This window comes from Betta splendens, chromosome 2 (assembly GCF_900634795.4).
Source record: "Betta splendens chromosome 2, fBetSpl5.4, whole genome shotgun sequence".
NCBI classification, from domain to species: Eukaryota; Metazoa; Chordata; class Actinopteri; order Anabantiformes; family Osphronemidae; genus Betta; species Betta splendens.
Genome location: NC_040882.2, coordinates 19,430,773 through 19,455,050, shown reverse-complemented (window position 1 = coordinate 19,455,050; position 24,278 = coordinate 19,430,773). Strand labels below are relative to the sequence as shown.

General features: G+C 43.9%; 1 protein-coding gene across 1 annotated transcript; it reads right to left on the bottom strand.

Moving 5' to 3' along the window:
• Positions 1-1,176: 1,176 nt before the first annotated feature.
• On the bottom strand, positions 1,177-23,883 carry ndrg2 (NDRG family member 2). Its single transcript, XM_029127432.1, has 16 exons — positions 23,482-23,883; positions 9,837-9,922; positions 7,908-7,949; positions 7,572-7,677; positions 7,347-7,467; positions 6,790-6,852; positions 6,123-6,183; positions 5,839-5,925; positions 5,533-5,589; positions 5,301-5,404; positions 5,178-5,216; positions 5,031-5,082; positions 4,833-4,880; positions 4,716-4,751; positions 4,352-4,403; positions 1,177-4,106 (listed from the first exon to the last, which is right to left on the bottom strand). Exons 2-16 carry the CDS (start codon positions 9,909-9,911, stop codon positions 3,943-3,945), a joined length of 1,107 nt encoding a protein of 368 aa, XP_028983265.1. The 5' UTR covers positions 9,912-9,922; positions 23,482-23,883; the 3' UTR covers positions 1,177-3,942.
• Between the last annotated feature and the right edge of the window lie 395 nt (positions 23,884-24,278).

The window sequence follows — 24,278 nt, the reverse complement described above, 5'->3', positions numbered from 1 at the left end:
ATCAGTCATCCCTCTTTTGACATTTTAAATGAACTACAGGGTCTTAAACACCTGGGCCTAACTCATGTTTACACATTAGACACATGGTTTTCTCTTGAAGGCTTTTTGTCAAAGATACACAGTACCCTACATAGTGCTTAGATGTCAGAAGAACAATCAAGAAAACAAATAAATTAATCATTGGTGACATTGGGGCGTTTATTCAGTCATATATATTAAGGAACTAAGGCTAATTTCAGCATTCTGATGTTATTTGGTTTCTTCATACAGTAGCTGCAATTGTGAAATCAGACAAGGAAAAGAAATTGAAAGAGAATGCTAAATAATTTTTTTAATATATTTTATTACAATGTGTGTATTTTAATTATGAATACAATTTGTCCAAATGTTAACAGGTTAATAAAAAAGTTAACTTTTGGATTTATTCCATCAAGTCGCAACAGCTAAAGATTTGCATGGTTGATTTAGCAAGTTTTTACACCAGATGTCCTTCCTAACACAATCCCTGTCCAGAAGGAATGAACACACAACCTGGTGAACAGGAGCACAAGACACTAACCACTGTGCCAAACCTAATTATATATGAATTATAATACTTGTTTCACATTGTGATTGCTACCAAAAAAACTGTTTAATTGCAAGGCAGTGAAAATATATGTATTGATATCAAATATTTAAATATCCAGTAAAAATTATGATCCCATTTTGTAAGAAATAGCTACAGTCTCACTGAGTTGTTACATTTTCACTCCTTAGCAACAATGGAGATATTAGGGAGGCACAGAGAGAGACTTCAGAACTACACTCTTGCAGGGCAACTGCTTTTTTTCTGTGTATTTCTCTTCTTGCAAAAATAAACTGTCTAAATAAATTAAATCTATTTTGTTTCCTTTAAAGTTTGTGCTTTCCATATACTGTAGCAGTAATGCAATGCTAAAGCTAACTTGTACACATTATAACAATGCATAGTGAGTGCAATGCTGAGCACTAACAGCCTTACTGTATTTAAAACGAACAACTAATCGCTACATGACCTATAGCATAAAATATACGCACAACTTAGGAGTAAAAAGCTTCGCTAATACACCAAGCTTCAAGCTTTACTTTACCTCTGCTAGCTAACACATCATCTTCACAAACATTAACTAGTTTCAGAACACAAACCAGGAGACAAGGTGTTTCTTAAACTTTTATTAATATTTGAGCTTACTTTTTAATTCATTGTGTTACACAGAGAAATTAGCCACACGAGAAAATCTGATGGTATTGTTTTCCTTTAATCTTTTTTTATTGTTAATTATATAATTCTTCCTTATCAGCGCTAATGCTAAAAAAGTTACACAAGAGCTATCACATGGTTAACTAACTCATGAGCACATTGGGACATTAAACTAACACTTCACAGAGGTAAAACAAAAACAAAACATAGAGGGGAAGAGAAATATGATCAAAGTAAAAATTAAAAAACAAACAAGAGACAAAATGGACAAGCATTTACAGCCACACAGCCCTGCTCATCACTCCACAAAAGCATCACTCTCTTTCCTTATTTGGCAATTATTCTTTCTATTTTCTATTTTCAATTACCATCATGTGGTACTGTAGAAGCTGTCATGTCTGATTTAGATTGATTTTAGCCTGGGAGCAAAACATTTACATTTTAAATTTCAACCCCATTAACAGTTACCAAAGTGCTTAAAACATGGCTGCATCTTTGTTTAATCTCATTTCACATCCATACGTTAGCTAGACTAGAGCACTAATCCATCCTAAGCTCAAATCAATGGCCCTCCACTGGCATCACCGTCCACATCATGGCTCCAACTTTAAAGGAGCATGCAACTTCACGTAAAAGAAACAGGCGATCTCCAGGTGGCTCATGAGAGTGATACCGCTTATTAAAGAAAAATAACCAGATGCAAATCTGCATCAGAAAACAAGCGTGTGCACAGAGGTGACATAAAAATATGCCTCTGAAACATATGCTTCTCTGATACTCATCTGGGTCCAAACGTCCTCAGTCCTATGGCTACACATCACAGGGCAGTGGTTAGCTTTACACTTTCTGGATTTACCCTTGAAATATTATCAATTTAGATGTCAGAAATTCTCCTATCAGGCGCAGTTTTAGCTTATGACAGGTTCATGACAAAAGTACCCTTTGTACTTTGGACCTTTTAGTTTTGGCAGTAGCTCATTGACAGTGTGATCTGGCTGATTGGATTTCACTATCAAAACAAAAAATAAGGCAAGATTTGTTGCCCCTTATGACATTGTCCTCACATGACTGCAGCCCTTGAGATTGGTGGCAGTGAAGGGGCTGGTTCGTTGTCATTGCTAAGTCACAGGGAGTTTTGTTGGTCTCAGAACTGATTATTCACCTTCTCCACTGGGCCAGTGGCCTTCTCGACTCCACCACACAATGCACAACCCTTTCCGTACGACCTACATTTGCTTCCTTGGACACGCGTATCGTAACGATCACATGCAAACGCAAATTCCTTGACCCTGTTGCTTGACTAAAAGCTTGCTTGCTGCCGGAGAGGAGCGTGTGTTCATTCTACCTCACAATGCACATAGACTCAAGTATGCTAGCTGGGTTTGTTAGGAGGTATCCATGCACAGGCAAGGCTAAAAGATTTACAACCCAGATGATAAACACAGTGATCCCTTCTGGCCATGCTCAGCACTGACATGTGGTATCCCTACTAGCATGCTACTCATCGAAGAAACCCACTGTGGTGAGTAGCAGGCAAGCATAGATATTGGGACCTGTAGTGCCAGATTGCCAGCAAAGTTGGAAGCACTATATAGTGAGCGACTAGTGTTAATAGGGTGCGAGCTAGCTACTAGAAAGCACGCAAACACCCTCAGTCTCACCTACGCTTACCTGTCGACCACCAAGTTCGCTAAACACTCCACGCAAACAAAACAGCACACACACACGCCCAAATCCTCGTTAGCAGATTATAAAAGAAAAAAAATGTATCCGGTCAATATTCACATGGGTTGAACCAGACCTGCAACTTCTAACCAGTTCAGAAAAAGAAAAAAAAAAGTGAAAAGTGAAAGCTTCCTATTCATCTCAAATCCAATGGGAAAACAAAACAGCCACTGATAGACGGGGCAAATGGAAGACAGAAACAACCTGGCAACAACAAGGAGGGAGCGGCTCTTATTGGCCGGCGTCACAGGATGGATCAACCAATCGGTGGCTTCAGCTCCTTGCTGAGGCAGGTTACATATAAGAAAATAAAATTTTGATTACCGAAACAAAAATTACACAACAAAAACTAATTTGAAAAGTAGTAGACACACACTAGTATAAGTATCTCTGCTATATTATGTTTTTTTTTATTTGTCATTTTACACTCACTGCGTAATAAGGAGAAAAGTGTTACTGTTTTTTTTCTATTTCATTTTCGTTTCGGTGTCGTCACCATTAGCAACATGATCATCAGCGTCAACCACAATTCCCTTTTCAGAATTATTACTATTGGTTAAAGTGCGGCCTCTATAGGACACAGCTATTTAAATTAAAGGGCTCTATTGGCTGATAGAGGCTCCAAATGAGGGAGGGAGTAAGGACCCACCTTCCCCCAGTTTTATAAATCTCGTCTGGCCAGTACATATCATAATTACGGCTGAACCACCCAACCCACTTTGCTTTCAGATGGAAGGGGGTGTGAGGAGAATGACTGGAATAATGTGGTGGACAGGTTTCTATCTTCCTCTTCCTCCCCCTCGCTTGTCTCTATTCTTATTCTGCTCTTGTGGGGAATGACGGGAGTTATTTAGTGACAAATAAGTAACCCATTCGTCTTGTTCCTGCATTATTGTCATGTCTTAGCGTTCCCTTTCCTTCCATTTTGCCTTTGCCCTCTGTCTCATTCTCACTCGCTCCTCTCGCTTTCCCTCCAACTGCTTCTTCTCGTATTCTCTTCAGCAGGACACCTCCATCGTTTGGGAGGGGCTGGGAGGCATCTGGCCGCCCTGTGAGCCCTGGGAGAGGGTGCGAGAGCGAGAGCGCGACCCATCCATGGAATACGAGGAGGAGAGGGAGGTGGTACGAGAGCGGGACAGGCGGGTCATGCAAGATGACGCCACTGTGGAAGAAAGAGAGAAACGGTTGGATCACTTCAGATGGTTTTGGGCTCTTCATAGGATTCTTAGGAAAAGAATTACATCAGTGTTATCAATCAAGGTTTTTGATGTATGAATAGCATGTTTTAGCAAAGTTTAAACCACAGAACTCCCAAAAAAACATCTTTATAAACGAACCGTATATACTGAATAGCTGTTCTGTGTCTGTAACAGCAACAATGGATTTTATTCATTTATTTGAACTTACTGTAACCCATGCCCTGGATGAAATACTTGAATGCCTCAGTCAGTTTCGCAGGCTGGCAACACAAAAAAAGATGCTCTTAGACATTCTGTCAGTGCAAACAGTGACCTCATGTGGCAACCAGCAGAACAGCAGTGGTAAAACAGGTGTGTTGTTGCTATGCTATTAATACCATAAGTTCCCTTATTTTTAACAAATCACACTACAGTAGTTTGTTTAATTTATGTTACCAATAAGCAATTTCCTTAGTAAAATATGACATCACTTGTAGTGTTAAATCAAAGTATAAATCACCATTTTGTGCATAAAAACACTTTTTGGTGAGTTTTTACTAAACAATATTCTGCTGTTGGATGGTGGATGTTACCTGAGTCAGCTGAGGAAGGCCACCAGCATCAGCCATCTGTGGCAGGATAGAAGATACTCAGTGTCTGTCTAAGTTAAGCATTTCTTATTTAAACAGAAACACCTGAGGCTTCGCTACCTTTAGGAATGAGGTTGTTGTTGGGTCCAGTTTGCTGTTGCACTCCACCTGGTGGCCACAGAAGGAGATGCATTAAACGTCCGCCTACTGCTAAATAAGCAATTCCTGTCAGCACCTCTATTATAATAATAGAGGTGCTGACAGGAAATGTAACACAATTGAACACATTAATTAAGCCCGCATTCACATGGAACTTACTGCAGCTTCCTCATGTGGAGCCTGATCACCCACCACCAACATTACTGGACACCTAAAGTTAAAGTAAAGGTTTAGATTTAACTGATGACCATATTTATATTAAAGAGATACTGACGATGGAAAAGGTTACGTTTAGAAGATACTTACTTGAATGTGCTGTTGCGGTCAATGTTCAAGTCTCTGCGGCTGTTGAATGAAGACGTTGTGTTAGTCATGGCTTCAGGTGAAGTGTAGTTATGTCGACATACTGACATCAGTAGGTGTGTTTACCCTTGGTAGGTCTTCCAAAAGAGCTCTACATTGGCCAGTTTAGAAGATTTGGAGAGACGCTCTCTGTGAGACTGCACCAGGTCTGTGTTTGATGACAGCTCTTCCTGCAAAGGACGACAGACACAAGCCCCAACACTTAAAAAAACACTAGAGTCACCTGCTTAGAATGTTTCTGTTATTTAAATGTGGTGTGACAAACCAAAGTGCAATTTGTTATTTTCTGTTGTTGTACCTGACTGAAAAGGTGGGACATGATCTGATCTGTGAGGGATGATGTCACAGAGCTCAGCTGGAGAGTCAGAGGAAGAGAGACAAATCAATAGACTGTTCATCCTCTAATGTAATAAACAACCACATAATCAATACTCAGACTGTACACATCGTCAAAGAGCTCAATTGCACTCAGTTAGCCTGAGGAACTGACATTAGGAGTAACTAGATTAAACAGGCATCATCCGTTTCTGTGTACAAGGCAATCGAAGATGAAGATAGAGAAAGAAAGAAAAAATCAACCAACCAAACAAACAAACAAACAAACCTTCTGAGCGGCCCAGTCTATCCATCCACGCGCATTAATGTCAATGTTAATCAGAACAAGACCCTCCACTGAGTCTGGGTTTGCAATCTGAGGGAGGAAAACAAAGAAAAAATTCATGTCAACTATCAATTGACAAATTAGAAAGATTTAAAAAACACATGTGCATAAATTATATCACATAAAGAATGAATGACAGGGAAACTGATGTAAAGACAAGTCTTGTTTGAATTGAATCTTTCAAGGAAAAAGTCTGAGGATGCTAATGCTAATAAAGAGAGACTCACAGTGAACTTGGAGAGAACGTAGGCTCCTGCTCCCACACCCACACCAATTACAGAACGGAAGCTGATGGAGGAAGAAACACACATTTATATTAAGAGGCACAGCTTCATTTTAAGATAACTGTAAAGATTGTGTTAGTGGCTGGATTATATTCATTCTGCCCAGAGATGATGCTGTGAGTTAGTGAACATTAAAATTAATGGTCTTGAAAATAAGGCAGTTGTGGCTTTACTGTGGTAATCTGCACAAACTTATTTATTTTTCACTTTCATTTGAATTGGTTCTGCAGACGCATTATTGAAACAGGTGTGATAGTGACATCAGATGAGGATTATGGGTAATGTAGGATTAAGTTGGATTTCTCCGAAATGAAAATGAGATGACCTCAAAATCCTGTGACTGCATGTTGGATACTGCTCTTCACTTCACTTCACACACAATATGCAGAATACTACTTTACTACACTATACTGCCTGATACTGTAGTTTTAAACTGGACTAAGCTTTATTTATTATTTTCATCATCATCATCATATCAGAAACCACATCTGTCCTGAACACAATTACATGTGTGCATGGATTTAATAACCGTGTGTGAGTGTGTGTTTGTGTGTGTTCTGTAATGAAATTGCGGCCTGTGTTGACGTCAACATAAATGAGGTTAACTCACTTGAAAAACTGCAGGACAGCAGGGATCATCTCTGCAACGGTCTCCATGGAGGGATACTGGTAACTACAACAGACAAATCAATTCACTCAGAGTGTTGCGAAAAACCACCCTGCAGTTTTCTGCATGCATTGAAAAATGAAACATTGTGTTGCATTGGTTACATCTTCTGCCAGGGTGCGGAGAGTCTTTGACTCCAGTGTGCACTTTAATCTACAGGGATTTAGTTCCAATAAAAGATGAGCTTCTATTTCCAGAAACAGCAGCAGGAGTTGGGAGCCACAGTCAAGATGCTGTGGCAACACATGCATGAAAATCCTGCTGAGCCTCTAAAATAATCACACATGGAAAAGAAGTCATAGAGAGAGACTGCGGCGAGAAAGAGGAAGAGAAGGATAGATTTCCCTTAAACCTTTGACAAAAGCGTATTAGAGACTAGAGTAGCTGGAGATGGGAGCGATGGGAAGTATTTTTGGTAGAGATTAGGTTTAAGCTCTGCAGAGAAGATTGTCCCCACTTCTGGGAAGTTTATTTGAAAGAAATGAAGGCCAGTGCGATACCCTGCAGGGTAGGGAGCAGCCCCCTCCTCCTGTCCTGGAGCATCAATATGAATCAGGGTGAAGTTCTTCACAATCTCCTGCATTTCCTCGAACTTGAACAGAGGGGAGAAGCAGCTCTTACCTGCCAAAAAAAAAAAAAAAAACAGGAAGCAAACACGGGAGGTGAAAAAGAGCAAGTCACGAGCGAGCGAAAGGTTGTGTGAGTCACAGCTGACAGATACTCACTGTCCAGACCCACGTCGTGCAGGGTGAGGATTGCAGGCCTGCGGGAGGTCCGCGAGCCGTGCAGGGTCACGTGCAGGACACCATACGGGGTCTCGACACTGTGCTCCTGGACAGAGTGACGGGACAGAGCTGATAAATAATTCAGTCCATCTTTGCTTTTATCAGATATCCAGCTGTTTGAATGAACAGTGGTAACCCTGCTGGGTTTCCTTAATGGGGCTTTGCAGATGAAATGCACTAATGGTAAAGCTTTCTAATTTCTAAATTTATTTTCTTGCTCGTTATACATCAAGCATTAAAGTCATTAAATGTCCAATTGCAAACAGGCACTCTCACCTGTCCTTGGTCCAGGAGTATCCTAGCAGCCAGTTCTGCATCCTATTAAACAAATGTCATTAAATATGAATTAGTGCAAACCGAAAAATGTGTTGCTTTCTTTTTTTTTTTCACCACCAGACAGACCACGTCAGCCAATTTATAATTGTATGGACTCACAAGGAACATGGGAGCGACAGTAAGAAAGTATAGAAGAGAAGCACGTTAATACATCCTGAATTAAGAAGTAAGTAAGAAGTGTTAGGTACTGACACTGGTCGTCAATATAAATGTAACTGAATCTAGGACATCATTTGAAGTGAAACATTTAAAGTTTTTTTTTGTCTTTATTTGTCTTTCTTGTGATTAAAAATAAAAATTAAAAGCACATGACAGGGAGAATTCTCAGCTCTTTGTTCTTCCTTAGTCTTTTCGTGTTAATTGAGGCCTTTGTTTCTAATTAACACCCACACAGGCAGCATGGCTGGCATTACACTCCTCATAACACTTCGAGAACCTCTTCAGAGGCGACGGTACTGGATTCTGTGGATTGCGCCAGTGGGAGGTTTAAACGTTCTTTTGCAACCTCGTAACCATTTCCTTTTCTAATCAATTACTAGCATGACAAGCCTTTAGACAACAAGCCTTTGGTAGCTGGAGGCTGGAGGCCTCATCACGTGGGGGACGGTCTGTCCCCATTATAACCATCAGGAGTTAGATCTAAATCCTTTTAAAACTCGATCACATACTGATCGTGTGTTCTGTAGCTCACACACCAGTGAAGGTTCAGGTACAACCTAGAGCTCAGTCTTTATTTCACCTACACACTCACATACAGTAACAGCGTGGGTGTGTACAATAGTAACACAACAAAGACCCACACAACTGGTTAGTGTTACGTTACTGTATAATTTTGTATATTGGTACAGAATGTAGATTCACCCACTGCATAAATAAGCAGATCTTCAAAATAAAACTTTCAGTGCTTTAGGGTTGTTACTTGAGGCTTTAGAGCAACTGAGTCAGTCTACAGCAACACTAACCTCAACGAACCTCTTCATGAAGCACTGACAAAACAATAAATGCAACTAATCTATTTGGAGAGACTGCTGTGTTAGTAAGTGTACAAATTGCAGACATTGGACTGATAAACTAAACTCATGCAGGGCTTGATTCACTAAAGGTCTGTGTGTACAAAAACGTCTCACAAATGATCTAAGGGTGCATTCAGGGACTATTAGATTTTGCATTGCTGCATTTTAACACCAATCCGACCAATTTTAGTTTAAAAATACAATTCAGGACTTTCTGCTTTGTAACTTGGTAAATCAGACCCACAAACCCCGACGCTTGTGTCACTCTACACCTGTGACTGTTGTTTTGCTTTTGAGTTGTACTTCCGTCTTTGCCCACCAGGTGTCAGCAGTGAGAGAACAGACCGCTCGCCTCTGCTCCGCAGCGCTGCGTTTGCACAGCAACATCAGTGCAGCAGAGGAGCTGCTCTCATTCCCTCAGGGCTTTGACGTAAACCCAGCAGACTGAGCCAGTGCTGCAGCTGCGCGCACACACACACGCACTAATGCACATGTGCGCGGAACACTCTGCCAAATGTAGGCTTTGCTCTCACTCAGAAGTGCACACACTTGTCTCCATGCACATCTGCACTGTAACGACAGAAACGCTAACACACAGTCCAGCCACATTCTGCCATTTGGGCTCCATGTAACTCACACACACACACACACACACGCACGCACGCACACGCACGCACGCACACGCACACACACACACACACCAGTGCATTTGAGCTGACATCATACGTGCACTCGTGCCTGTTTCTCATATTCATGTGTTTTTCATGTAATTGCAGTCAATGCATAAATCTGTGCGTGTCCAACATGTACTGCACATGTGTGTGCATGTATCTCGTCGTGTTCCGTGGTCTCTGACCTTGACGGCGTCAGCCTGTCCCGTGAGTAACGGCTTGTCCTCTGTGATGGCGATCTCCTGCATTTCTGTCGTCATGGTGTCACCTCCTGTACAGGTAGAAACAAAGCAGAGCATGAAATCTGTTGACTGCAGCGTGTGCAGCTGTTGTCCTCTCTGCACAACAATGCACACATCTCACTCGACACTGATGTGGGCATGACGATGCACACATGCACAGTGATTAAAGCCGGCTAAGCGCAGGCTGTTTTCCTCTGGGTATTTGTTTGGGCTGTGGGACTGTGTGAAAGTTAATTAGTGATTAGTGCCAGCGGAGGTGAGCGCATGAGGATTGTGGGACAGGGAAGGAAAGCGGTAGCAGAAAAGGAAATGTGCGGACGAGTAGATGGAGGCATCTTCAGTTGATATGATCAACACCAAAGATGATGAGACACGTTTGAGAGCATCTTTCAAATTATCCCTGAAGTGTGATGTGAGCTAAAATGGAAGAAAAGGTGTTTGAGGTATGATGTGATGGGTGTGAATAAAGGGAAACAGGAAGGTGGGTAACACCAGAGATATGGTGGTAATAAGCACCTGAAGGAGACTGTGAAAAACACGCCGATAACAATGAAAGGAGGCGAAGGAAGGGCTTTGTTTTACATTAGCTTTATCTGAGAGAGCTTAGTGGAGCATGCGGCTCCTTTCACACGCCGTCGCAGCCCACTGTGTCCCTGTGTGTCTCTGTGCGAGTTGTGAAGCAGCAGGAAGCTAAACGTTGGGGCCCAAGGGCATCGCAGAGGTGGCTGATCGAAAGGGAAGAGGTAAGTTAATTTGATTCCTCCCACCTCGGTCTTTGCCCTGTTGTGGGAATATAAACCAAGGCCTACACCTGCAGATGCAATGTCTCCGTATTGGACTGTGGCCTTGTTCAGCACACATGAAAAGTGATGCACAAACGCAGCAGGACCGAGGATGTAAAACGAGTTCGGTTTGTAAAGAAGGTAAGGAAACTTCAATGTCTGTGTCAATGTTGCAGCCAAAACTGATGTAGTGGACTTTGCAAATGACAACATCTATTATTATTTTCTTTCTCAATCTGTCTTAGAGACACATGTTTGCTGTGTTAAGGCTGAATGTTCAAATAAGAGGAAGGAAACAAGTGCCACTGCATGTAGCTGCCAGCGTTGCGTAGAGCTGGCATTTAACCTGAAATGTGGGAGCTGTGCACAACTCATACACTCACCAAGCAATGACTGTGTTGGGATTCGGTATCACACGAGTGGAGGAACAAACGTGTGTGCGCACATGCATGTGTGTGTGAGCGCACTCATGAGAAAATGAATTGCTGGCCCAGGGGACTGGGTCTCAAACGGAAATGACTAATCACCAAAGCTGTCTCAAAACAAACACACACACGGTGGTTGAGCCTCAATGTTTCATTTTCTACATGAATAAAGAATTTTAAAACCAAAAATAAATAATAGTGCATACTAATTCATACTATTCCACTAAAATCATCACCACCCAGTCTTTAGAATGAAGCTCTATTGTATGTGACACTGCAGAGTAAATGGCCCATATACACATTTGTCCATATACTAAAAGAGTCAATCATAACTTGCATTGATGTATTAATGTCATCTGACTAATAAATTAACTGACGGATTGTTGTGTCCTGATAAACCTGCAACCTTTGGACCCATTCACACATTAGCGATTAGCGCTGGCTTCACTGCAGAGTTTACCTCAGTATCTTGACTGCAGGGCTTCAGCAGGACACATGCTTTGACCTGAACACTCGCTGTCAGTCTCTCTGATACTGTAGATGCTGTGCAACACGGCTCCTCCATGACTATTTTTATCTATCTGTCAGGTTGTGAAATGACTGCAGGGCAGACTTGGGCGCATGCCCCCCTCTCTGTGTATTAATAGGCCTCTGGTATTACTCCATTTGGATGTTTGGGAGAGGAAGTTCTGGTGCAACGGGATCTCTGCGTTCCAGTATTCAACGTACGATCCACCAGGAATCTATACAGCGAGGCGCTTTTAACAGGGTGTTCTCAGTGTCAGTGAAAAATAGCACGTGTCATATGTGTCATAAGACCACAGAAACACTCCCATGTGTAACTGAATGGGATGAGTGCTACACTAGACTCAGACCAGTCCAAACTGATCTGTCCAGTCTCACCCGGATCTGCAAAACTGTACACACGTCCTAATGTGGAAACTGAACCATAGCAGCTGGATGTGTTCAAAACATTTCACTTCTCATCCAGTTGGAGTCTTCAGTCTGAGAAAAGTCTATAATCACCTAATTCACATCAAAGGGTGATTAGAAAACCATCTCTGCCATCGCCAGCTCCTCTCAAACTGAAGAAGCGACTTGTAGGAGCAGTAAAATATTTTGAACTAACAAGATGCGACCGGGTTTTTATTCAGCCATTTCTCTCAGCTTTAATCGGAGTCTGAGTGTTTCAGAGCGTGTAATAACTGCTAAACTGCAGGAACAGGAGGCACCGTCTGTCACTGTGAAAAGAGAAACAGGGCGACGGGCTGAAAAAGACAGATTTGCAAGGAGGAGGTGGGGAAGCTCTAACGTGGTTTGATGAGGAAAAATGCATGGCTGGTGTTGAATTTGCCTTCACGTCCACATCTCAGCTGTCAGAAAGCAGTTGTTCAGCTCAGCTGTTGCACCAGACCTGTTCTAAGTCTCACATATCATGCGTTGCATAATTGCTGGAGCTAAATAAATCCAGACTTGTCTTAAGCTGGTCCAGGATCATGCAGAGCGCGCCAGTGTTCGATCTCATCCCGACATGTTGCAATCTGTTTTTGTCAATCCTCCGGCCCCCCCTCGCCGTTTTCGACATCACCCTTTAGTGAGTCTGATGAAATGCAATGTCACCGCACAGCAAGTGTGGATTCACCGAGAGCTGCGGCGCATGAACGACTGAGGGCTCCGCTAATACGCTGCTGCGGGCCGGCGGCGTTCGCGCACGTGTCTGCGCCGACGAACACAAACCGTGGTGAAACTGAAGATTTTAAACGGGGCCAGTGCAGCGCAACGAATAAATGTTTCCAACAAGGAGTAAACGTTAATAAGCTGCAAACTTCGAGCCTCGAGAAATGTGCCAGAGAGCGGATGCCAAGCCTGGGAAGCTGCAGGACGATGAGCATGTCTGCTTTTTATCCATGGTGCAGTTTGAGCTTGACCTTAAATTACGTTGCTTTTTTATAATCCCTGACCTGATTTAACCGCAGGTCACCAAAAGGCCTTTGTTGTGAATTCCGACTCCTGTCGAGTATTTTCATACAGATGAGTGGCACGTTTAAGGATAAACCTGGAATGCTTGACCCCTACAGTGAAGGGACCTGTGAGCTGGAGTGGCTTGGGTCGATGCAAACCCATGGAGTGGCTCTGGGTGATTCCGTTCATCCGGTGAGGTCACGTTTATGTCACAGGCAGGAGTGTCTCACAGCACAGAGCATGTGAGTCATGGAAGCGTTTAGTGACCCTGTGTGTCGGCCTCCAGCTCAACTATGACCTCTATTAGGCAACACTTGATAAATATCCCAACAAATCTTATATCACCATGAATAACAAATTTGTAATATGGAGACTTTATCCCCTTTGACAACATCCTCCAGTGTGTTTTCTGACAGGCCCTCTCAGATGTGTTCCTGCTTCTTTTGTTTTTTTATTATTCGCTAACGCCTGCTGAGTTAGAGGCATCACAGCTTGTTCTCCATCCGCCAGAGAGCGACGTTCGGTGCAGTTTCTCCTGTAAACTAAAGGTGCTTTGACGTACACTGCGCCTGTGCTTCCCTGCAGCAGCCGCCGGGTTTCTGCTCGCTGAGCTACGTACAGTGGAACAAGCTGCTGTCGAGCTAGAAAACTTTCCCTGGCTCCATCTGCCCTCTTCCTCCTCACTTTAATCTCACTCCCTCTCTCTCTTTCTCACAGCTTCTGCGTCTCTCCATCTTTTGTCACGCTGCTGACTTTTCATCGGCGTCTCTCATTTTCTGCCAGTCATCGCTCTTCGCCCTCTATCGCTGTCGTCTTTGTCCCGTTTCTTCCTCCCGCTCTCCGTCGCTGCCGCCTCTTGAAAGTGAAAAGATGCCCAGACACAGATGTACACATAGAATCAGACGCTGGGCTGAAGTAGGGCACTGAGCATTAAGGTCACCTATATTGAGACTGTTGGCTAAAGGCTGAGACTGAAAGGTTAAACCTCAGACATGCACAGCAGTGACCAGGTTTGGAGCGAGGGAGCAGCAGACCTGAAGGCAACTCATGAAGGAGGTGCATGAAGTGATGTCTGCCTACGTCTACTCAAGGTTTTTAGCCCGGTCAGGTGAAGTGATCTGCTTCATAATGGCTGGAGGACCTTCGTTATCTTTACAGGGCTTTGCCACATACACAACATAAAGATGTTGGTTTGGGGCATTTGCTGTAAATGCTGATGTCTGATCTATTGAGAATAAATCACTATAGGTGCTAATAAAATACGTGATCCCACGACATCTACTGGCTGAAGTACTGTAGGTTTAAAGCCCAGCCCGATTGTGATTTGCTGTAAAGCTGAGAGTCGAGAACAGCGTGTGCCGGGAACACGCAGACAGACGCCCTCGCCGTGCGGCAGAAGCCTCTGCAGGGCGGTTTGCGGTCGCCTCGTACGATAGGATCAACCTGCTGACACACACAGCCAAAGACACACATGCGCACGGTGGAGAGACGCAGGTGTTTTTCACTCCCGGGGGTGAATCTGTGCTTTGTCCCGAGGCGGATCGTGTTCGCGGCGGCCTTTTATTGCTTTCACACCTGTGCACCGCCGCGCCTGCGTCACTTTGACATGCGCTGAACACTGGCTTCATTGACGTTTACTGAGGCATCCTACTCCAAACTGTGTCACTGATGCTTGGAGAAATAGCTAGAAACTCTGCCTACTTGCTAATTAGATACAGTAAGAAGCCAGAATAGTCTGAGGCCGTCTCAGACGGTGCCAAAAAATACTGACGTAATGAAAGTTTCTTAAAAGAGAAAGAAAACTTTTTCAAGAACGGCAAAGAAAGATGAAGCATAGTAAATTCCACACTGCTTTTTATTGTTACCATTAATGTTGTGCGTCTTGATAGCAGTGTGAAACATTTCAAAACTAAGTAATTGTAGTATCTTTATGTTCCTTATTAACATCAGATTTTGGTTTCATTGAACACTAAATTTCACAACCGTTCTTGGACTCTGTGATACATTTGAACTAAATGTCCTGAAAAGAATCTTACTGCCTGGATGGGGTTCATAAATAATGTGCGCATACTGTGTGACCAGCAGCACTGACTCTTTGTGTCATCTGAGTGAGATCTGTTGCTGGGTCTGCTCGACAACGGGACGGAGAGAGAAAACTGGGTGACAAATGTCTGGAGAGGAAAACAGCACGGCAGCAGCCACCATGGAGACCAAGAGAGGAGCCAAAGCGCTCCTCGTCCCGTCCGAGCCAAGCCTTCGCTCGCTCAGACCTTCCCACGGCGTCCGTCGCATAGGCACGCGTTGATCACCTCGGCTCTGGCAGATACAGAAGAGCAGCTTAGAAAAGCCTGGTGGCTTCTCTGTGTCAGGGGTTGAGGCACAGCGTTGTGTACAAAGCGATGAGGACACAGGTCTGGTTGATCTGTGTGTGTTCTGGCAGCCTCGTCATCTGCTGTCACACCAGTGCACCCAGTAAAAACAGGCTTTTAATATCTAGTGTTTGTCTTTCTCATTGTTGTGTTGCCATTAAGTCTGTGTCACAGCATGCGAAACAAAAGGATGATGAGTAGAGTCCTACTGAGGTTACCCAGCAAGAGCCAATACCAACATTTATTCCGTCCTTAATTCAATAGCAACCATGTGCAGAATCCACACGCTCTTCCAAGAAGAACAAATGGTCTCAATGATGATGAACAAATGTGTTTCTAGTTTGCTGCCCTGGTTTCTGGGTGTATCTATTAAATCTAGACTCATTTCTCCTCCCGCGATGATGTTGGGCTGTAAATTCATCAGAGAGACGCGTGTTGTCAACCAGTAATTGCTACAGTATGAGTTATTACATGGACGCACCGAAGGCAGCGCTTCATTACGTTAAGGGCGCATGAGCGTCAGCTACGCGCAGACGACTGAATAGATGGCTCCGATTCAGGTCATGGAACAGAAAATGATCACAAAGAGGCCCATGTAATCAGTCACTCACACACACACACACACACACACACACACACACACACACACACACACACACACACACTGAATAACCTTCAAGCGTAGGTAAATTGATATGTTGGAGTCATTGTCTACGAGCTGATGGAGATAAATGACCTGATGATGGTCCTGATTGCTCCAAACGGAGCATTTTCTCCTAAGGCAGCAACACTCAGCAATCACCTCATACAAAAAACACGTGGCTGAACCTTTCCAATGTTTTTTATTTGGGTATCCAGAGTAAAATTAGTTTAAGTTTAGGATTTAATCCTGTTTATCCCAGTTTTGCTTGTTTTGTTGGCACAGATTCTCTTATCAGTGGCTCAGTCACCTAATCCTTTACTTTTGGCCACAGAGGCTAGAGCAGCTTCACTCGCTCACTTTCTCAAAAGATAAAAAATGAGTAATTTTCATGTCCAGCAGTCCAACTGTAATCATTACTTATCAAGAAAGCGGACTGTGTGACATTCTAATTGCATGTGCCTCCTCTCCTGTGTGGTGGAACCTTTAGCTGCAGGGACTCGCTCCCAGAGTTGTGTAACGGGTTGGTTCCTGAAAACTGACCCACAAAAATAATTTGTAATGGCAAACTAATTGATTCATTTTAGGTTGCAGGGACAGATCCTGGTGAAATGGATATGTGGAACCTGTCACCTTTGGGTCGCATCCTGCAAGACCTACTTATTACAGGCGCATGCACTTATCTAAGGGCTGTGGGCGCTGCCAGTGCAGTGCAGGTACTCTAGCGGGGTGGATCCAGCACAGCCGGTTAGCTAAACAGGCCCAAGGTCGGCCACATGTTTGGGGATGAGACCTGGCTCATCATCTGGGCCTGTTGACAGCAGCGCGGTCATGACTCTGCGCGGGTCAGGCAGGTTCAGAGGGCTGCCCTGTGTTGAAACAGTTGCAGGGCCTTCACCGAGCTGCCGACACCTGCTCCTCACACTTGTTCATGTTGTTGTGGAGCCAAAAACAGCTGATGGCGATGAAAACATTATCCTGCTTCATTAAAACATCACTGGAACAGTTGCTTCAAAATTGCAGTAGCGGCGGCACAAACATTACAAATTGATGTCTAACCGCTGCTGTTATGAACATTTAATGAACTGATCACCAGGCTGGCGGTTGATTATGCAGATTAATTCGAAACATATGAATAAATAATGCATTCGATGTCCAAACTCCAAAGGCTAAAAGGCCACCAAGTATTTCCTCCTCATTAGTGAAATGTCAGATTGTTAGCTTAAAAAAAAGGGAACGACAGCGAGTTCCTGCTACAGCTCTGCACCAAACCGCACTGATTAATATCTTCTCCCAACAGTCACTGGCGGCTGTTTGAACTCCCACGCGATGTACAAAGCGACTGTCCTTGCTCAACTTATTAAAAGGCTAATTGATTAGGTTGAGGGTGGTAGAAAATAAGGCTCCTGGGCCTTTGAACGCAACTAAAGTGTCATTATATCCTAATTTAAAGCTGATTTCGCAGTGACAGTAGTGACAATGGCTTCGTGTGACACATTCCACCAGCTTCCGTCCGAATATTTAACTGGCGCCAAAGGTTTTTACTTTATAATTAGCTGCACTTGCTTTAATCTTTTGTTATTTTATTTAGCGGCCTGTTCAACTGAACTTTAAAATAACAGTGGGTTAAGCATCAGGTCTCATCCAAAGGTGCCATTGCCTGCTGTTTAGCTGCTGTAACATACCTATCAACCCAGAATCTACAGACATTTCCATCACGGCACCAGGTCCCTGTTGCTAGGAGATCGGTGACACGACTGCGTACAATCCACTGTACACAAATACACTTCAAATGGATATTGTCCGGCTCAGCGGGGGATGAACGTCTCCCCTTCCAACGTGTTTCAGCTGTTTATTTTCTGCCCCGCTCAGCTCTTCCTCTGCCTGCGGCTCTATTGACAAACATTATGTAACCGTGCACTGTCTAATGCTCACTTGGTGAATCGCGCACACGCACATTGTGAAGCGCAGCCTCTGACGGCACCAGACTGGATGCGCATTCGGACACATTTAGGTCACTTCTACTCTAAATCACAGAGACAGAGAGTGTGTAACATTTGCACACAGTACATTTATTAGAGGAGAAAAAACACGTTACAACAGCTGACTTCACTCCACACATCAGACCTAAGAAATATGAATGGAGTTCGTCCAGCGCCTTTGTCTATAAATAGGATGTTGTGAAGTGTTGTTGGACCCCTGGGAACAGACAGGGCATTGTGCTGCCTGCCTCTCTATCTCTATCTGGCAAAGGCTTGAGTCGCTCCCCCACCACTACAAACACACACTGTAGCGTAGGAATGTAATCTCACACACCCACATACTTTAAAATCCATATGCACCGTCCCAGATGCTGAGACTGCTCCTACACAGGATATAAAAAACAACACACAAACCCAGACCAGTACGACAGCACCACTAGACACTCGCTAACACTCGCCAAGACTCTGATGAGAAGCACAAACGTGTAACTCACACCTACACACTGAGCGCTGTTCCACACCATCTCAGTCATCACACAATGTGCACTCTTCACTGTACACACTGTAAATCAACGCATGTAACGAAACAGCAAACTATGCAAGTGTGCCTTCAGCAGCTTTCCTGCATGTGGTTCCGCCTGTCAGCTGCATCGGTGACGTTACGTATGTCATGTGCTGGAGGATTATGCATGAGTTTCCTGCAAAGATGCAGATCTGTGCCGGGTAAAATGTTTCAGCTGTGTTCGCCGTGCTTTGATTTCCATCCAAGACTGTTCGTCTTTAATCGCCTGCGAGAGCAAATTCCTGTGTTTGCTTAGCGTTTTCGCCGGTCTCTCGTGTCGTGTTGGCCGAGGTTTCAACACACTGAGCTGAATCCTCTGTCAACAGAGAAGAATCAATGTTTTTGTTGGTGCCAACAGGCAGGAGTGCAACATTAGACAGTGTTACTTACAGTAGCTGCGCTCAGATGGACAATACAGCACACAACTAGAGCGTGTAAACTCATTTTCTTCATGCATATCTCAATTAGCCTCTGTATTGTGAATTATGAATCATAAAATAGTTAATAAAATAAAACAGTAAGTTATTCAATGTACTAAAATGTTTTTGTGAGTTGCTTTATTTCCATAGTTATGATCCAGTCACATGACGACACCTGTGAAGTCCATGTGTAAATTTAGCTCTTACAACAAAAATGAAATCTGGTTGTGTGAGAGGGTTGAAGCAAAGTTAAGTCTTTTTCTTTACAATGAAAATAATTAGATTAAAGCAGCTTTAATATTTCTTTTCTGTCGTTCCTTTTTAAATTCATCTGCCATATGTCTGTGTTTTTGTTCCAGTGGCAAATACTGTAAACATAACATCCAGAACCCCTTAAACTGAGCAGCAAACCAAACTCTCAAGACTCTGAAGAGCAATTACACCCACAGGCATAACTATGCATCTATCTATAGCAGCACCAGCACTGAAATACCATCAAATGGCCAAGCACTGTCCCTTTTCTTCAATCATCACAGCTACAGTCAGATGCAGCCTATGTGTAACTACCCTGACAGGACTGTATCCACCCACCGGCTGATGAGGAGATTATTGAGTGCTGTCAACACTCCATCATGAGGACAAAGACTATTTCTAAGCAGCGGAGACGACAACCACAATTATTTTCCTGACAGCCTGGGACCTGAATCCACCTTGGAAGCTATACAGGGAGTCCAGTTGATTCTGTTTGTTTACTACATAGTCACACCTTCCGATTTTTCAACAGCACAATTATGTACAGTTAAAAATTAGCAGATTTTTTTGCTAATGTAGACAACATCTTGAATTTGGAAAAAATATCATCAACAAAAGTCAAGGTCAGAACTGAAGTGTACTGTAATTTGAACTTCAAGGTCTTGCACAATGCACAACCATGACCACTAAAACAGGTCCAACTTCCCTTTCTCTTCAGTCAACAGCGATGGATTAGCAAATGCCGTAGGAGTAAAGGTTAATATTGGTAAAGTCAACAGGCAAGGTGAAAGTGTGAAAATGTTCAAGAAAGTTTCCACCCACACTAGAAACCATGGAAATGTTTGGTATTAAGGCAACGCCTTCTATTTATAATCGCCCACACACACTTTGTGACTCTATGCATTGATAAATGTTCGGTGTGCGTCACTGCAAGAACAGAACTTTGAAAGAGCTCAGAGTCCCTAGATTTTAAGACAGGACAGTGAACCTCCTAAACACACATGACCTATATGCTAGTCTGTCCCTGAATGCCTCACAGACTACTGGGCTATGATGCCTTTCCAAAACCCAGCCTACAGTAAGTTGACAGAACAGTGAGAGAACAGTGAATCGCATAGTTGGTTAATTATCTTACCAATTAGCATTTATCACACATCAATCCCAAACATTTGTCCAACACTGCTGGAACTGGCAGCTCATCAGCTTATTTGTCTGTTTGGGAGCAACTTCTGCATATTTTGTCTCTTTTGTCACATAGAATTGTTAGATTTGAATTCATATTCATTGTTATATATCACAAAAGTGGCTTCCAGGTTATGATCTATATGTGGAGGAATCCCTAAAGACCTTCTATCTTAAACAAATTAGCTAACAGTCTAAAGAAGCCACTTGCATGTCTGTGTTGACTCTGCTGGAAGTGCAAGAGGTCAAACTGTCACTGACAAGCCAAACGGACACAGGCGAAGTCCACTGATGGCACAACAAGTCTATAATGAGGTTGGTCAATAGCTATCATGGCAACAAGTTCAACGGTGCAGGAAGACACATGATTTCAATGCTGTTTTAACAAACACAGCCACCATACACCGTGTTTGCAGTAAATGCTTTCACTTGTCAAAGAAGCATCAAGAACACAAACATCGTTAGCTGTTTTGTTGTTGGAGGTTGTTTTGGGTGTGGAAACGTTGGCAAGGTTCAACAGAGCAAAATGAACCAACCCGCTCCTGAACGCCACAATTTACTGAAGCTGATCCGCTTGGATTATTAGTCTGGGCAGAACACGGAAACCCGGGATGCAGCATCAGTCGCAGGGACAACTGTTCCAACTGCCAAGTTTATTCCTGGCCATGACAGATGTGTAAGACACGACTCCAGAAACAATCTCCACAAATCACTGCTGCGACGCGTCAGCAGCCCGGCTTATTCGAAGTCGCCGTGGCCTCGGAGCAGCCTGGACTTAGGAACCAGTGGCAGATGCACAACTGACGTCTGACTGCATCAAAAATAAGTATGAGCCATGGATCTTTAGTTTGAAATTGTTATGTTTTGAAAGGTAATGTAATAATAGCGTGTATATCATAATAATGCATGTTTTCTATTTAAGCTCGTTGAGTAAAATGTTGAGATTTAATCACAACCTTTTACCAGATGCAGTCAACTCAACTGCAGTACTTCAATAAACGTTTACTACTCTTCATTAGCAGAACGTTCTCTTTACCAAATGTATGTTTGTTTTATTTGGTGACTCACCAGCCCAGATCAGCACGTGTTTATCACTACCACACCAGGCCCAAAGCTGAGCTAGTACAGTATATGTGGAAGTATGTGGACACAAATTCCAAACACGTTTGGGCTTTTGCAGGGTTTTTCAGACCCTATAGATCTATATATACATACACTGTATAGGGCAAGCAAGTACTGTAACATGTACTACAGAAGTAGAACTGCTGTGTCTAATCAAGAGTCTAGGAAGCATGTTGTTTATTGCATTAGCATCTGTGCATTATCACTGGTGCTGCATGGAGCCTAGTTTTTCCAGTATCTACCTCGATGTTATCACTATCCTGTAAAATACACTGGAGCTAAATGGAATTCTGTTGGTTAAAAGTTGATAGTGGGGGAAATAGAACAAACTTTACTCCCTCCCCCTCCACAGTGAGTGAATGTACAGTAGCAGTTTCTGGAAAGACATGGTTGTGCGTTTGTCATTTTTAAGGAGGTCAAACTAAATCGCTGTTCAGCTCCATAAATCTCACTGGGACAAATCCTGCGTATAAATATTAAATGTGTAAACCCAAAAGTCAACACCACACCCAGTAGCAAAATAGCAACAACTAATGGACTGCGTGCATTTTTGCATCTCCAAGCACAATTGTGGAACAACGTCTACTCCTGAAGAGCTCGTCAGCGTGAGCCCGAGCACCCGTGCGCGCGCGCGTGCGTGCGCGTTATCAGCAGGGGCTCCACTTCACTCAAGGAGCACAGGGGCCAAATGCCGTATGACTCAGTCTGTGCACGAGCGTGCGTGCGTGCAGCTGCAGTGTGTGTGTGTGTGTGTGTGTGTGTGTGTGTGTGTCCTGGTCTGGCACGACACAGTTCAGTAAAACACTTACCCGCGCGCTCTGAGCTACGAGATCTCAACGGAGGCTCGTATCAGAACATTGCTGCAATTTTTTATTTTGTTTTTGTTTTTTTAATTGTTTCTTTTATCGGAGCCAGTGAAAAGACGGGGGACACGCCTCCATTTGACTTTGACACACATTATACACCCTCCTCTGGCGCGCCATCGTCCAAAACAGCCCTCTGGAGCTCACAAACCCCTCCCTCTCCTCAGCCCCTACACCTCTGCCTCGCACAGACGCACGAAAACAAAGTGTCTGTGAACTACAACCCATTTAACTGCTCCGGCGCCGCCGCTGCAGCAGCAGTTTGGTGGGAACGACTGTCTTTAAGCGCCACAAAAGAGCAGCAGCGGCGCGCCTCTGGCTCAAAGACATGAATGGATGGAGGAGGGGGGAAGGAGGGGGGGGGGGTCATGCAAGATTCAAGTTCGTGGGACGCGGGCACGTCAATAGTGACCTATGTCCTGTTTGCAGGCGATTTGAGCCATGCCCGAGAGAAAGCTGTCATGTCTGGGACGCTTATTATAAAGATAGGAGGGGAGCAGGAGCGAGGGGGGGGTGAGGAACAAAAGACCCGCTGGCGATGCCACATGTGCCCGTCAGTATCACATACACAGACTCGCATGCAGGAAAAAAATACATATACATAAACATATATACATACATTCATGCATACGTATAAGTGCTGCTTTATTGTTTTCATGTCTAAATATTAACGTTGCATGATTTTGTTTGGGTTGTGGATAATCGGGTCGAATAGTGTGTTTAGAAATGAATAAAGGAGGAAAACAAGGGGTGGGGGCGGCACTGATTACTTTGACACCGTTTTGCATTATGCGGTGCTGAACAGGAAGGTCCGCCTTGTTCCCCTGCACATTTTGAACGGGACTCTTTTTGGAAAAGCACGCAGATTTCTCTCGACGCGTGTCCTCGCGCTGCTGTAAAATAACAAATCCGCACGCGCTCGTCGCTGACTTTCCACAGTAAACAATAAAGACATGCACAGCAGCAAATACCAAATCACGGGGCCGCCGTGTGTAATTACACATTCAGCAACACCAAAATGAACTCACCTTGTGTTGTGCAGATGGAAAACAACAACAAAAAAAAATCCTTCACACAAAAGCAGGGACTTCTGCAGATAAACGGCAAGTCTCCGCTTGCGCAACCTCTTCTTGCTTCCCAACCCGTCCCCACCGTCTTTCCACTGAAGCTCCTGTTCTTTCACTTTTTTCCTCCACCTCCTTTATTTTCCGCCGTACCTTCCTCTCTTTCTCTTCGTGTTGTTTTTTCTCCTTTCTCCAGCAGGAGGAAAATTCAGCACGGCGACAAAAATATGGAGCGGTCAATCAAAAAGGCAAGACAGAGCAATGGAGTTTTTAGGGGGTGGTAAAAAAGTTATATGCCGGCGGAGTGTCAACAAATGGGCGGGGACACGTCCGTTTTGATGCCAAATAGACGCAGAATTATATTTGACTCACCTTGTGGCGGCTCCTGTTTGGAGTACGTCAAACGTGAACGCGCGCGTGCGCGGGTCTGCGTATGTTTGGCTCCACCTCCCCCCGCGTTTCACGATGGTACAGTCCGCCCTTGTGGAGCCCGTGGAACTGAGCCGAACCCGAGCCTTCCCCGCCTGGGCCCGACCAGCAAGTAAATAAACACACCTGGAGCTAGAACGCGCCTTTAGGAAGGGGAAAAGGGAGGGAGGAGCCCAACAATGGGGCCGACATCACGGGGGGCCCGGTGGTCCACGTCTGTCAGTGGACTTCATGGGGAGAGCTTTAGGTTCACTCGTCCTCTGGGGGAATGAGAGTTTCTTCTCACTAACACGGAGTTTTCCATCCCATAATGTTTCATGTGGGTCTATGGC

Coding starts and splice junctions, on each gene's coding strand:
- ndrg2 (XM_029127432.1), bottom strand. CDS start 9,911: ATGACGACAGAAATGCAGGAGATCGCCATCACAGAGGACAAGCCGTTA. Junction 6,184..6,789: donor GCTGTCCTGCAGTTTTTCAA/GTGAGTTAACCT, acceptor TTCCTCCATCAG/CTTCCGTTCTGTAATTGGTG. Junction 5,405..5,532: donor TGTCCCACCTTTTCAGTCAG/GTACAACAACAG, acceptor CGTCCTTTGCAG/GAAGAGCTGTCATCAAACAC.